We start from the raw sequence: 15,700 nt of genomic DNA on the forward strand, positions 1-15,700 counted from the left end.
AGTTTTCATGGTCTGTCCGCCAAACCTATGTCTGTCTCCAGTGAACTCCACAAACTAGAACGGTTCATGGCAGTGGTGTATAACAGGACAATGGACTTGAAATCTGTGAACGATGTGCACAGGTTCTTATTCCTGAAGGAGGCAAGGACAATTGAACACATTCCCCCCACAGCTGATGCTGTTGAGGAACTTGACTAAAGAGCATAGTACCAGGCTGGACATGTTTGGGGCCAAGCTTTAGTTTCCCAACCAGAGCTCCCATCACCATCTGTCTGGGGTTGGCAGAAACTCAACAGTACTTGGCACGCTGTAAGGACAAAGTTGTCTGTTGTCCAGAACACCTGCTCAGAATTAATCAGTTGCCACTGTAAAACTGTTTGTAAAGGGAACTACAAGTGCTACAAGGCTAACTTGCTGTGTACGTCATTATGTGACTGCGATGGACATTGTTTTAATATTTGAATTTGATTGAAAAGACATTCAATAGATGTTTGCCATTGTATCAGAGTTATAACGGAAATGGGCTTCAGCAGGTAGCCACCTTGAATTCCAAGATGGCCAACCTTCCACATCGGACAGTGATTCCATTGGATTGCCAGACCCTGAGAACATAGGGTTAGTCACTGGAATTATGTTGCTGTCAGTCATGGTATTGGAGTTATTGAAGAAAATAGGGGTTCAAAGGTGACCATCTTGAAATCCAAGATGGCCGACCTTTGCCGGGTCAAAAAAATCATTACATTCAAGTGCCAAACCCTAAGAACCTGGGGTTAGCCATTGGAATTATGTTTCTATTATATTATTGGAGTTATTGTAGAAAATATGGGTTGTAAGGCAGCCATTTTGAAATCCAAGATGGCAACCACCAGGGGCCCAAGATTCTGGAGGTCCATCTCAAAAAATGATTGTCTGGGTCCAGTCTACACCTGTGCAAAATTTGGTGCTTTCCTGAAAAAGTGAACGATTGTTTGCCTTATCCGCTGGACTAGTAAACCACTAACTCAGAGACGAACGGCCATCCCTTATGGGTTTATGGTTTGGCTCTAGATAGATATAGGGGGCACGGTGGCTCAGTGGTAAGAGTGTCGAACTTGGAACCAGGGGGTCATTAGTTTGTACCGCACCCGGTAGCTGATATGCCGGGAGGGGTAGCGCCCTCTTGTTACCTAGCAGGGCTACATGATCTAATAAGGTCTAGCTCGGGGGAACATTTCTCCCTTTCTAGATCGATAGATAGACACACTCCTATCATAGTTTCTTAACTTTGCATCATCCCTTAACTACCTGGAAGTCATCACTATCATCTAGCTTGGTCTCATCCATGACCACCCTTGTTTCTATATTACCTACCATGCCTAACACTTCTGCTGCCACTTTTCCATACCAGCCTCACTTTCCCACTCACATAACCAGTCCTTTACATTAATGACCTCACTCTTCAAATTTCTCTACTGAGTCTACCTGCTAAAATGCAAATTAATTTTCTTTAAGGACTAAATACATGCAAAATGAGGGCTCATTAGGCAGTGTATTTAAATTCATAGAGATTCTTGTCTAATGGCAGCTCTTGTTGCAGATCCACAGCTGAAATTGACTCTGCAAAGCAGACCTAAGCAGTGTGGTCATCAGGGAGCCACCTGAGTAATATATACATGGTAAAGTGTTGACAGATATATAGGCACATGTTGTGTTGTCTCAGTACAGTACTGTACATCCTACATGAGGTGCCTCTTCCAAATATATGTGGCTTATACTGTCTGTTCATAATGTCTTTCATTGTAAGAAGTGTGAATCACTGGATGAGTGGTAGGAGGTGATCCAGGATCATTTAGCTGTTGTGATATCCTTTGTATTTACTGCTGTACAACTGCTGTATAGACACTGGATAAGAACTGGTAAAATAAGGAACCCAGTGGTATTTTAGACTGCATTAACAGCTTAAAACTCAGCAGTGAACTATTTAAAAATATGGTTACATAGTACTTACAAGTGCAGAAGCAGTTATTGTTCTGTAATAATGAACTTTGTATCAGCAATATTGTTTAGTGGAGACCAGTTTATGGCAGGAATTAAAGAGAGTTTGGGGGAATCTTATGACAGGGTGATAAAGGAAGAACCAGATGTAAAGATATATAGAGTCTGAGGTGGATGACAAAATAATGGAGGTGGTAAAGGAGAACCTGGTCTAAAGTTACAGTGTGAAGTAAGTAACAGAATAATGGAGGTGGTAAAGGAAGAAACAGATGTAAATTTAGAATGTGAGGTGGATGACAAAATATTGGAGGTGGTAAAGGAAGAACCAAATGTAAATTTAGAATGTGAGGTGAATGAAAAAATACTGGAGGTGGTAAAGGAAGAATCAGATGTAGAGTCAGAGTGTGAGGTGGGTGACAAAATATTCCTCAGTGACAATGAGACTGTCCTGGACACAGTGTCCTCAGCTCAAGTTAAGCAGTTCAGATGTTTAGAGTGTGGTAAAGCATTTCCTTTTAAGAGCCGTCTTATCCGACATGCAGTTATTCATTCAGGAGTGAAGAATTTTAAGTGTGATGAATGTGGTAAACAGTTTATACAGAAGTTTGATCTCACTGAACACCTATTAATTCATTCAGGAGTGAAGAATTTCAAGTGTGATGAATATGGTAAACGATTTACACAGAAAAGTCAGTTCAACAAACACCTATTAATTCATTCAGGAGTGAAGAATTTCAAGTGTGATGAATGTGGTAAACAGTTTACACGGAAGACTGGTCTCACTCAACACCTATTAATTCATTCAGGAGTGAATAATTTCAAGTGTGATGAACGTGGTAAACAGTTTACACGGAAGACTGGTCTCACTCAGCACCTAGTAATTCATTCAGGAGTGAAGAATTTCAAGTGTGATGAATGTGGTAAACTATTTGCACATAAAAGTAATCTCACTAAACACCTATTAATTCATTCAGGAGTGAAGAATTTCAAGTGTGATGAATGTGGTAAACAGTTTACACGGAAGACTGGTCTCACTCAGCACCTAGTAATTCATTCAGGAGTGAAGAATTTTAAATGTGATGAATGTGGTAAACGATTTACACTGAAGGGTGATTTCAACAAACACCTATTAATTCATTCAGGAGTGAAGAATTTCAAGTGTGATGAATGTGGTAAACAGTTTACAAAGAAGGGTAATCTCTCTCAACACCTATTAATTCACTCAGGAGTGAAGAATTTCAAGTGTGATGAATGTGGTAAACAGTTTACACAGAAAAGTAATCTCACTCAACACCTTTTAAGTCATTCAGGAGTGAAGAATTTCAAATGTGATGAATGTGGTAAACGGTTTACACGGAAGACTGGTCTCACTCAGCACCTAGTAATTCATTCAGGAGTGAAGAATTTCAAGTGTGTTGAATGTGGTAAACGATTTACACAGAAGAGTGATTTCAACAAACACCTATTAATTCATTCAGGAGTGAAGAATTTCAAGTGTGATGAATGTGGTAAACTATTTGCACGTAAAAGTAATCTCATTCAACACCTATTATTTCATTCAGGAGTGAAGAATTTCAAGTGTGATGAATGTGGTAAACAGTTTACACAGAAGTGTAATCACACTCAACACCTATTAATTCACTCAGGAGTGAAGAATTTCAAGTGTGATGAATGTGGTAAACAGTTTATACAGAAGGGTAATCTCACTCGACACCTATTAATTCATTCAGGTGTGAAGAATTTCAAGTGTGATGAATGTGGTAAACAGTTTACACGGAAGACTGGTCTCACTCAGCACCTAGTAATTCATTCAGGAGTGAAGAATTTCTAAGTGTGATGAATGTGGTAAACTATTTGAGAATAAAAGTAATCTCACTCATCACCTATTAACCCTTTAACCGCAGGTGTCATTCCATAATGACGTTGCAAAAACTGGACCAAACCGCGGGTGTCATTCTCGAATGTTTGTGAATATTTTGAATACCCCGCGTTTTTTCCGTGCGCCAATTGTTTCAAGGGAGAGTAGCTATTAAGTTCTTTCACTCCAGCCGACCCCCACCTCCCTCTTCCCCCCTCTGGGGCCCCACCTCCCACCCCCTGGGCCCCCCACCCCACCCCGGACCAAACACGCATCAGTATCTGTCCAGCTGTGTGAGTGACAACACTGCTGATGTGGAAGTGAAGTGCAGGCAATTACAGTGCCTTTTACCTGCCTCAGTGAACACAGAGTGGGTGTTTATTGTATGTGCAGTGTTCATACAGGGTGTAACGCGACGTATGACAAAAACTTACATCAATGATCTATCATGTAATTTTGAGTATATTTTGTTCTATAGACATATGCTCTCTGCGATCCCAGTTCAGTACCCAGCATTCGGCTGTTTTGTGTAAAAGCTTCGTCTCTTGCATGTGCCATTAGGTGAGAGCTTCGCAGGGCGACGGGAGACGAGTATTATTAGCTTATACTGTACTGTACATGAAAATCCCATATCCTATCTGTACACACGAGTTTTAAGAAGAAACTTTACGTAGTTTATTGATTCTTTAACGTCAAGGCATGCATTCATGCAATTCTTTTGCACAAATCCACCGTAATTAAGGATCAGATTCAAATTTTATGGCTTGCAAGGGAGTAGGGAAGGAGGGAGGGAGGAGAGGCTGGAGTGTTGTTGCCAGTTATGTAATATTTGGTTTGTAGGATGTAGCTACCAGCATTATCATAACACCCACAGCTCATTCAGTGAAAGAACATTACTGTATTGAGTGACTAGCATCATTTTAAGTCAGGAGTAATATTATTAATTACAATTTTTCTGATGCAAGTAAAAGTGGCACCATTTTTTTCATATGATGTTGACGTGAGAACAGCGACACAGGCTTGCCAATGTAACGACTATGCAGCTAGACCTATTTTTTGCTTCTACTTGCGGCACTAACGTCCGGCAACATAATAGTTAGCTACATTCTGGATATTTTTGCCATTTTTAGGTGATATTCTAGAGATTTTATCGGGTTTTCTAGCGATGTTTTGCAGTGTTTATTATCTAGCGACCTTCTAGCTAGTTTTCAGGACTAGACTAGCGAGATTGATGAGAAGGACTTGGCAACCCTGCGTCCACTGTCATTTGAACGGGAACATTTGCAGGGGAGGCACACACTTCAAATACTGTTCTCCGCGTTCTGTTGTTCACTGGGTTCAGCTTCACATGTTCATAAAACAGCATGCCACGTACGTACAGCAATGAAGAATATGCAGACACCGTGTATTTTTTAACGGATTCTGCGATGATAATGCCAGTGCTGCAGAGAGGAACACAGGTGGAGATACCCAATGGCGCCACGTTTACTTGCAGCAGAAAAACTGTGATAAATAAATTTCTTCCTGACATAAAGTGAGGCTAATCTCCCTTTAGAATTATGTTTTTTCACTGAATGAGCTGTGGGTGTTATGATAATGCTGGTAGCTACATCCTACAAACCAAATATTACAACTGGCAACAACACTCCAGCCTCTCCTCCCTCCCTCCCTACTCCCTTGCAAGCCATAAAATTTGAATCTGATCCTTAATTACGGTGGATTTGTGCAAAAGAATTGCATGAATGCATGCCTTGACGTTAAAGAATCAATAGACTACGTAAAGTTTCTTCTTAAAACTCGTGTGTACAGATAGGATATGGGATTTTCATGTACAGTACAGTATAAGCTAATAATACTCGTCTCCCGTCGCCCTGCGAAGCTCTCACCTAATGGCACATGCAAGAGACGAAGCTTTTACACAAAACAGCCGAATGCTGGGTACTGAACTGGAATCGCAGAGAGCATATGTCTATAGAACAAAATATACTCAAAATTACATGATAGATCATTGGTGCAAGTTTTTGTCATACGTCGCGTTACACCCTGTATATGTTTATAGTATTATTATCAGAATGAGGTTGGCATTTGGTAATGGTGTGTGAGCGAAAAATAGTGATTACAACACCGCTGATGTGGCAGTGAAGTGCGGGTAATTACAGTGCCTTTTACCTGCCTCAGTGAACACAGAGTGGGTGTTTATCGTATGTGCAGTGTTCATATATGTTTATAGTATTATTATCAGAATGAGGTTGGCATTTGGTAATGGTGTATGAGCGAAGGTAATGGTGTGTGAGCGAAAAATAGTGATTTTACACCCCTCACTTCTAACGGCACTGCCCATCCTGTGAAAGTCAACAAAGTCATGAAACCTACATCAATGGAAAGCTGAAGGTTAGTACTTTCTAATGGTACCTTATTTTTTTTCTCTAGCTTTATTCTGTGCAGAGTTATTAAGGTTTAAAGGTTTGTTTACATTTGGCTGAAACCCCCGCGGGAGAGGACAGTCAGACCAAAACAATACCCGCGGTTAAAGGGTTAATTCACTCAGGATTGAAGAATTTCAAGTGTGATGAATGTTGTAAACTATTTGCACATAAAGGTAATCTCACTCATCACCTATTAATTCATTCAGGAGTGAAGAATTTCAAGTGTGATGAATGTGGTAAACGATTTACACAGAAGAGTGATTTCAACAAACACCTATTAATTCATTCAGGAGTGAAGAATTTCAAGTGTTATGAATGTGGTAAACTATTTGCACGTAAAAGTAATCTCATTCAACATCTATTAATTCATTCAGGAGTGAAGAATTTCAAGTGTGATGAATGTGGTAAACTATTTGCACGTAAAAGTAATCTCACTAAACACCTTTTAATTCATTCAGGAGTGAAGAATTTTAAGTGTGATGAATGTGGTAAACAGTTTGGCCAGAGAAGCAGTCTCACCAAACACCTATTAAATCATTGTGGTGGGAAGAGCTTCTAGTGTGCTGAATGTGGTAAACGGTTGACTCAGTTGATGTCATCTGACACTGTTTAATTCATTAATCTGCCCCGTGCCAGTGCCGTTTTAAAATGGTCTGACGTAATTGCGCGCTCAGTGCCAGTGCTGTTTTAAAGCAGTCTTGATTTAAAAAATTCATTGTGACCACTATTTTCAAGCTAGGCGCGCAAGAACTGGTGTGCTTGTAGGGCAACCCTTCCTCTATCTGCTCTCAGGCGGCCTGGCCCATACACCCACGCGTTCCCGCCTCACGCTCACTCTGCCTCACTCTGCTTGTGTTAGTCATACAGTGCAGTGATGTCTCGCCGCGGTCTCTCTGACAAGGAGATTCAGGACCTCGGTAGGGTTCCATACACTGGGGAAAGCGATTTGGAGGATGACGACGTGCATGATAAGGACTACATCCAGCCTGAGGAGGAAAGTAGTAGTGGTGATGAAATTCCCTCACTTAGAAAATCCAGGTATGTGGGCTGCACTAGGGCAACATGTGGTAGGAGGCCACCTGCATGTTGTTGTCTTGCACGTCACGACAATGAGGAGGAAAGGGAGGAGGAAGGTAGTCCTGCTGTTGAGGGGTGATTGGGGAGGCAGAGGATTTCACCACGTGGGGAGGAAATGTGGAACATTTGGGAAAGCTCCATTGTTGGAGGAGAGTGACTCATCTTGCCCGCGCTCTCCCTTGCCCCCACGTGACCCAGCTCAGCCCAGCACCTCAGGACAAAGTCTTCCCGCCTTCCCCACACACAGCACCTCACGTGAAACTCTCCCCCCATTCCCCACACTTCCCCATGCTTCCCCACAGCCCGAGGAACATGGAGGTGATGATGATGATGAGGAAATGACGTGGGAGTGGGAGGACGGTAGTGACTTTGTCCCCCACATTCACCCGTTCATCCACGAAAATGAAGCCGCGTGTAGTGTCCTTGAACTTCACCATACCTCCAGTAGGCTTGACTTTTTCTGGAACTACATTCCCGTGGAGTTTGTTTAGAAGATTGTCGCCCTGACCAACGCCTTTGCTGCATTTGAATGTGGGGGAACAACACAGGCACAACACAGCCGATTGTTTGAACCTGACGTGACCCTGGGTGAAATGTATGTGTTCTTAGCACTTGTGCTTTTGATGGGGATATTGAAAAAAAATCAGCTTCCCTTGTATTGGACTGTGGATCCAGTAATGGTGACACCATTTTTTGGCAAGGTGATGGGAAGGAATCATTTTCAGTACATCCTGAGCCACCTTCATTTTTTTGACACCCTTGACCCTGCAAACGCAAAGAACACAGACAGGATGAGGAGGATACGTCTGGTTTTTGATCACCTTCGAGAGAAATTCCGTACCTCCTTCTCTCCATACCGAGACCTTGTTATAGACAAGAGTCTAGTGCAATGGACAGGTAATATTGCTTTTCGTCAGTATATTCCCAGCAAAAGACACAAGTTTGGCTTCAAAATCTTCGTGATGTGCGACTGTAAGACTGGATATGTACAGGACATAGTCCTGTACACAGGTGTTCAGATGGACATCACAGAAGATAGAAGTTTGGGACTCTCAGGGGCTGTGGTAAAAACGATGATTGAGGAATACCTTCATCGTGGGCATGTCTTATACCTCAATAATTGGTACACAAGCCCCCTTCTCGCCAGGTACCTTCACCTGCAGGAAACTGGTCTGTGCGGCACCGTAAAGAAGAACCGTTGGCACATGGTGAAGGTGAGAAGGAAGCTTCAGAAAAAACGAGGTTGTTTTTTACAAATCACAATATCCTTGCAACAGCCTGTCACCACAACCACGAAGTATTCCTCCTCTCGTCTGTTCATTGGCCTCTTGTACACCGCACAGACAGTGTAGATTACAGGGCAGAAGGGCAGCACCACGTCTGGAAACCAGAACCTGTCCTGGCGTATAATGTGAATATGCGACAGGTGGATCAATCAGATGCCATAATTTCCAGTGTTAACTGTGCCAGGCCCACGATGAAGTGGTATAAAAAATTATTCTTCCATCTCCTCGACATCACCGTCCTCAACGCTCGCTATCTCCGCGCACATACCACTGGCATCCAGGAGACCTTCGAGGGCTATATTCGTGAGCTGGTGCAGGAAATAGTGGGGGAATATGGGGAAGACAGAAGTGCTGCTCGCCACTGCCACACCTCTCCGCCTCACCTCTAGACACTTCCCCAAAATCGTCCCTCCAAGTGGAACACGTCAGAATCCCCAGCGGAGGTGTCACGTATGTGCAAACGGTACTGTAAGGCCACATATTTAGCAGAAGGACTCAAGGTATATGTGTGCAGAGTGTGATGTAGGACTGTGCCTATACCCATGCTTCAAGGAGTACCACACTCTGGCTAACTATTGAGAAACAATAGTGTGGTAACGACGAGCGATAAAAAGACACTCAAAAAGTGTTGTAAATACGAAAAAAGATGCACAGAAAGTGTTATAAGTACTGCATACAGTGATGATATGTTGTAAATATTTTCTCGTAAGTGTAAGTACTGAACGTTGTGGAACAAAGTTTTACATATGTTCTCGTAAGTGTTAGACCATGTATTCACAGTGAGATGATCAAAAATACTCTGGTAATGTCTGTGTATACTGAAGGCATGTAGAGGTGTGTGGTATGTAGGAGGACTGCTGGGCCTTGATAGCAGGCTGTGAAGCCTATGCCCAGAGTCGGACACATAAAAAAAAAATAATAATAATAATAATAATAATAATTTACTGTAAGTGAAAGGGCTGTACATTGTGAAGTCAAGTTATGCATATTTTCTCGTAACTGTAAGAAAATGCATTCATAGTGATACGTATAGTGTTGCATGAGTAAGTGATTCTTTTCCCCCCAAAACACGATTTCCTTATGAAATACAGTAATAAGATTTTTTTTTTCTTTTGTGGGTGTGAAGTGGACAGAAAATTGTTAAAACCATTTCTATACCTTCCCTGAGTCACGTTGGCGAGAATACCTGAGCTTACCTTGCATAGAAAACGGGTTTTCTCTCACTGCCGCTGGGGATTCCCCGCCTGCTCACACCTGCGGGCAGCTGGACGGACTATGAAAAATGCACTTCCAGCCTCTGGTGAGTTTTTTTATGGTTATATTCGTTTTTTTCACATCAAAATCTATCATTTTAGCAACAAAAAAAAAAAAAAAAATTGGCCGGCAGGGGGGTGGCACTGAGGGTTGAAGTGGCTGGCACGCAGCCGGTTAAGGGGTGAAGAAATTCAAGTATGATGAATGGGGTAAATAGTTTGAAGTCCTCTCCAGTATCAGTTCAGGAGTTAAAAAATTTGAAATGTGGTGACTGGAAAACTGTTCAGAAAAAATTCTTATTCACTTGGCACGTGACAGTTCCTTCAGGTGTGATAACAATTACATGGTTATGATAAATGTGGCAAAGGTTGTAGAAGGAATCAGGCTTTAACCATGTATGGTGCCATTCACTAACAAGTGATGGAGAAGACATGTTTTATCTCTTAGGCTGGATTGCCAGTTTAATAGAAAATGTTTAAAAAGTTGGTTGTAGGAAAAAAAAAAACTACATGTGAGTGCTTAGGTCTGAAGTGCCCCTTTAGCTACTGTTGGTACTTGTGGCTGGCCACACCTAATGCAGCGTGTGATACGATCTACTGAGCCAAGACATTATTAACCATGGGTGATAATCAGTGATAGGTGGGGGCACTCACCATCAACTCACTCGATGTAGTGCTGCTGTTGGGTGTCTGCCCTTTCCTTTCCTCCATCCTTCATTTCTTCCATCCTCTTTTCTCTCTTTCCTTCATTCTTTTGTTTTTGATTGGAGATATGAATGGAAAAGAAGGAAATGTGAAGGTGGATGGAGTAGTTGGTGAGTGGGGTGCGCCTGCAGAGATGGATGAGAATGGCAGTGCTTTAGTGGACATTTGTGCCGGGAGGGGGTTGGTGATAGCCAATACCCTCTTCAGGGACAAAATGATCCATAGGTATACGTGGCGAGAGATGAGAAGGGTTGGTGGTGAATTGAATGAACGGAAGGCAGTGATTGATTATGTGTGTGTGGATGGAAGAATGAGAAGGTGTTTACTGGATGCAAGAGTATATACAGGTCGGGGGAGTGAACTTTCTGATCACCACTTGGTGGTGGTCAGAATCGAAGTCCAAATGAAATGAAGAAATAGAAGAAAGGAAGGACAGGAGGAAGTAGTGCATACAAGGAGGGTGGAAATCTTACAAGAGGAGGAAGAAAAGGCAGAATTTAAGAGGGAAGTGGAGGAATGATTGGGTAAATATGGATTGGAGCAGATGGGGGACGTGAAAGGTGTGTGCAAGATATTCACAGAAGAAATCTGTGCAGCATGTGAGGTGGTATGTGGGGTGAAGAGAAGGCGAAAAAGGGTGCAGAAAACAGCATGGTGGAATGAAGAGGTGAGAGAGACTGTGGCACAAAAGAAGAAAGCATGTAGTGTGTGGATGAGAAATGGGTGTGGAAGAAGTTGAGAGACGGAAGAGAGAGTTATATGTAGAGAGGAAAAGAGAAGTAAAAAGATTAGTAAGAAAGAGTAAGAAGAGAGTGGATGAAGAATTTTGAAGGAATTTGAGTGTAAGGTGGATGTAACGTACAGTAAGACAATTTTCTGGACAGAGGTAAAGAGAGTTAGACAGGGTGGCAAAGAAGTTAGTTGTGGAGTGGAAGATAAAAATGGTAGATTACTAGTGGAGAAGGGAGAAAAAGTGAGCAGATGGAGAGAACACTTTGAGGAGTTGTTGAACATAGAGAATCAAAGTAATGCAAATATAAGTGACTGGGGAATGGCTGGGAGAAGGAGGGATGTGAGAAGAGAGGAAGAAATCAGTAGGATGAAAGTTGTGGAAGCAATGAAGAAAGTTAAAATGGGGAAAGCCCCAGGAATTGATAGAATGTGTGGTGAAATGCTGAAGCATGGGGAAGAGATAGTAGTAAAATGGATGTGGAAGATGTGCAGATTGGCCTGGGAGTAAGGTAGAGTCATGGAGGATTAGAAGTCAGCTATAATTATTCCCCCTGTACAAAGGAAGAGGTGAAAAAGAAGTGTGTGGTAATCATTGGGGCATTTGTCTTATTACTGTAATACGAAAAGTATATGGTAAGACTTACTGACAGAGTTAGGAATATAACAGAGGAATTAGTTGGAGAACGGGGAGGCTTTAGGAAGGGAAGAGGTTGTGTAGATCAGATATTCATTCTTAAATCTTTAGTGTAAAAGTTTCTAGAGAAGGGAAAGAAGTTGTATGCGGCCTTCATGGATTTCAAGAAAGCATATGAGAGGGTGGATAGACAAGGATTGTTGAAAGCGTTAATACTATATGGAGTAGATGGGAAGTTGTTGAATGCCATGAATATGTATGAGGGTGCTAAGGCTGCAGTGCATGTGGATAGTGAACTGAGTGAATTTTTCTATTTGAAGGTTGAATTGAAACAGGGATGTGTCATGTTTCCATGGTTGTTCAATCTGCATATGGACAGGGTTATAAAAGAGATACAAGGTAGGGTAGTGGATGTTGGAGTAGCCCTGGTGAGAGAGTGCAGTGTTTGGAAACACGCTGTACTGTTGTTTGCAAATGATACTGTATTGTTAAGTGAAGACGAAGGGGAGCTGCAAGGCTTGGTGAGTGAGTTTGGGAGAGTGTGTAGCAAACGGAATCTGAAGGTGAATGTAGGGAAGAGTAAAGTGATGGTCTTTGAGAGAGGTGAGGTCAGTGAATGTACAGCGAGGTTGGATGGTGAGGAATTGGAAAATGTGAGTACGTTTAAGTACTTAGGCAGTGTGATGAGTAAGGATGGAGGTTTGGAGGGTGAAGTGCTTGAAAGGATACAGCAGGGAAGAAAGGTTGCTGATTCTTTGAAAGCAGTGATAAGAAACAGGGAAGTGAGCATGCAAGTGAAAAAGTTACTACATGACAGTATTGTGATACCAACTCTAACGCATGGAAGTGAAACTTGGACGTTATTGGAAGGACACAAGTCAAGAGTGAGAGCAGTGGAAATGAGTTATTTAAGAGGAGCCTATGGAGTCACATGGAGAGACAGGCTGACGAATGAGGATATAAAGGAGCGTTGTGGTGTGAATGTGGATGTGATAGGAAGTGTTATGAGGAACACACTGAGGTGGTTTGGCCATGTGGAGAGGATGGGGGGTGAGAGACTGACGAAGAGAGTGTATGTGAGTGAGATGGAGGGGGAAGAGGGAGGGGTAGGCCGAGGATGAGATGGAGGGATAGGGTGGAGAGGTATATGAGTGAGGGGTGTGTGAGTTGGGAGCAGGGGAGTGAAATGGCGGGGGACAGGGCGACATGGAGGTGTTCGTGGCCACCCCAAATGGGATTGAAGCGTCTGGGAATAGATGGATAGATAGTGCATTTGTCCAGAGACACAGAGCAGCAATCATATCCTTCCCCATAAATAACTGAAAACAGTCAAGGACACTCATAGGACGGCTTTGATGATGTAGAATAATACTTGGATATACATCAGGAAAATCAGTGTCATATGTAGGGAGAGGGTTATGTCTGGTGTCAGAAAAAGGGTCAGAAAGAAGTGTAAAGTGTGTGGCAGTGCTGGCAACTGCACTGGTTGAGGAGGGAGGGGGGCTACATGACTCGTCACTGGCCGCAGACAACGTCTCAATACTCTCATCATCACTACTCTCAGTTTCAACTTCACTAACATTGTCTGGGTCAAATTCAGTATCATCACTTTCCACTGAATCATCAGAGAACTCAAAATCACTCATTGACCCACCGTCATATTCATCCTCACTATCAGACAGTGGTAACTGCTCCATAACTGCGTAATGAATCACACAGTATTCTCCCCTCACGCAATGCAAGTGGTACTGAATTTGAGGGAAGCCAGTGACTGATATATATAGTCCTGGGAGGCATGTGTTGCCAAATATATGGGATGTTAATTTGGTAAATATAAATGAAATATTATGATTGGTGTGTAGAAATTGCATCACAGAATTGGCAGTACATGAGTGGTCGAAGTTCATAACGTTTCACTGACGTATGGATCACACCACCAGGGGCTGGAGCTCTTTGTTTACAAACACAGACACAACTGCCACCACGTGGATGCACATAACCCATAAACCGAGTCCCTGGGAGCCCTGTACACACACAGGTTATAACTATCATATGCGTGTCACGGGGGGCACACTCGGTAGGGCACGTGCGCATGAAATTGTGACACGCACGTGACACAACACATTTCCGGTAATGATGGGGTTAATGTACAGTGATTTTTCTTTACCCACACTTTACCTGTAAACACTGAACAGCAAGTGTACAGTAATGTATAGGCAGTGTACAGTATAGTGCAGGATTTTGGTGGTTATCAATGATTATCTGTGCCAGTGGTGGAATGCATTTTTTTTTTTTAATGTTTATTGTACATGCAACTTTTCTGTACTGTTTGCTTTGTTATTCTCTGATATGTAGTATTTACCCTAATGTAACAGGTAATGTACAGTGTGAGTTCCCGTTACCCACATTTTCCTTATAAATACTGAATGACAAATGAACATAGATTTATCCAAGGCCTACTTGCAGTCTTTCATTGCAGTGTAATTACTCCCAGAAAGATTAGAATAAACATAATTTATCTAAAGCCTATTTCAGTCTTTATTTGGAGTGCAATTACTCCCAGAATTGTAAGAATAAACACATCAGTTAGTAAATAGAGCATTTATTGAGAAAAAGAACCATTTAGACCTACCAGTATGTTATTGTGTATGAGTATACAGCCAAACAATGCTGTATATTTAACAATCTTTGTTCGGTAAAAGCCACAATGCCTTGGAAATTACTAAACAGCATGGTGTTGGGCTATAACATCAAGGGTTTGGTACCAGTTTCAGTAGTTAGTTATATCAAGGGTGCACTGTATTAGGAGAGGGCTGTTCACTGTGATAGTTGTACAGCAGTACAGGGCATTCATTTAGTACACAATAAACTGGGCAGCAAGGTGCACTATATCCTGCACAACATCTGTACACAAAAATATTGTACATGTATGTACAGTACCCTTGCATCCAACACGGTAATATTGTCATGCACAGGTCCCGTGTTGGACCAAAAACGTGTTGGACAAACAACAGAGCTTATGGGGAAAAATGAATTATGTCAGCAACCCTAGGAAAAGTCACCCTAAATACGTACCATATACCTTTACATATATTGGTACTACTGTAATTATAATAAATGGTGTTGTACTATGAATGATAACTTACCTTTTAGGATAGTGTTGGTGGGCTTGCTGGGAATGGAAGGTGGTATCCGAGGCTGTAGGTAGTCCTACTGGGTCCCCGGAGGATGGCTGCTGGTGTCACTAGCGGGTAATGGCTGCTGCTCCTCCTCAACCTTCCTCATAAATCCTGTGAAATCACACTCAGAATCTCTGTCCTAATCCTCATCCATGGAAGATCCTGCTTCTGCCTGTCTTAGCACTCCGTAAGCCTGCACTGCTGCCAGGATTTTGTCTTGGTTTTTTATTATGGTCCTCATGCTGGCATCATTCACGTCGTAGGCCTTGGCGATGTCTACTTTCCTCTCCCTTTTCTTCTTCCTCTCAATGATTTCTAGCTTGGTGGCCTGAGGGAGATGCCGCCGCTTCTTGGGGTTCTCAGAAGGCTTCCTAGGCATCGTGAGCAGGATAAAATGCAGTAGCAAGGGCAGAAAATGCAGCGAGAAAAAAGCACCTTCCAATGCAAATTATGCGACTGAGTGGCACTGTGGCGTGAGAAATTTAAACAAAACATCATGCGAGAGCAGAAGCATTTTTGATTGGGTGACATCACGATCACGTCACAATAGCGGGTGGGGGAGGCAACTTGATCAGA

The 15,700-nt window shown here is 42.4% G+C and overlaps 1 protein-coding gene across 1 annotated transcript; it reads left to right on the top strand.

Annotated features, from left to right (window-relative positions):
• Nucleotides 1-705: 705 nt before the first annotated feature.
• LOC145410769 (uncharacterized) lies at nt 706-6,817 on the top strand. Its single transcript, XM_080280871.1, has 3 exons — nt 706-769; nt 2,784-3,704; nt 6,465-6,817. The coding sequence occupies exons 1-3, from the start codon at nt 706-708 to the stop codon at nt 6,815-6,817; spliced, it is 1,338 nt and encodes a 445-aa protein (XP_080136997.1).
• Nucleotides 6,818-15,700: the final 8,883 nt, after the last annotated feature.

This window comes from Coenobita brevimanus, chromosome 86 (assembly GCF_032717465.1).
Source record: "Coenobita brevimanus isolate Jiangsu-jjx chromosome 86, ASM3271746v2, whole genome shotgun sequence".
Lineage (NCBI taxonomy): Eukaryota > Metazoa > Arthropoda > Malacostraca > Decapoda > Coenobitidae > Coenobita > Coenobita brevimanus.

Bases quoted from the DNA above. Each gene is read 5' to 3' on its own strand.
- LOC145410769 (XM_080280871.1), top strand. From the start codon at position 706: ATGGCCGACCTTTGCCGGGTCAAAAAAATCATTACATTCAAGTGCCAA. The intron at 770-2,783 runs GTTAGCCATTGG...TTCATTCAGGAG, and splicing joins CCAAACCCTAAGAACCTGGG to TGAATAATTTCAAGTGTGAT. The intron at 3,705-6,464 runs GTGTGAAGAATT...TAATTCATTCAG, and splicing joins ACACCTATTAATTCATTCAG to GAGTGAAGAATTTCAAGTGT.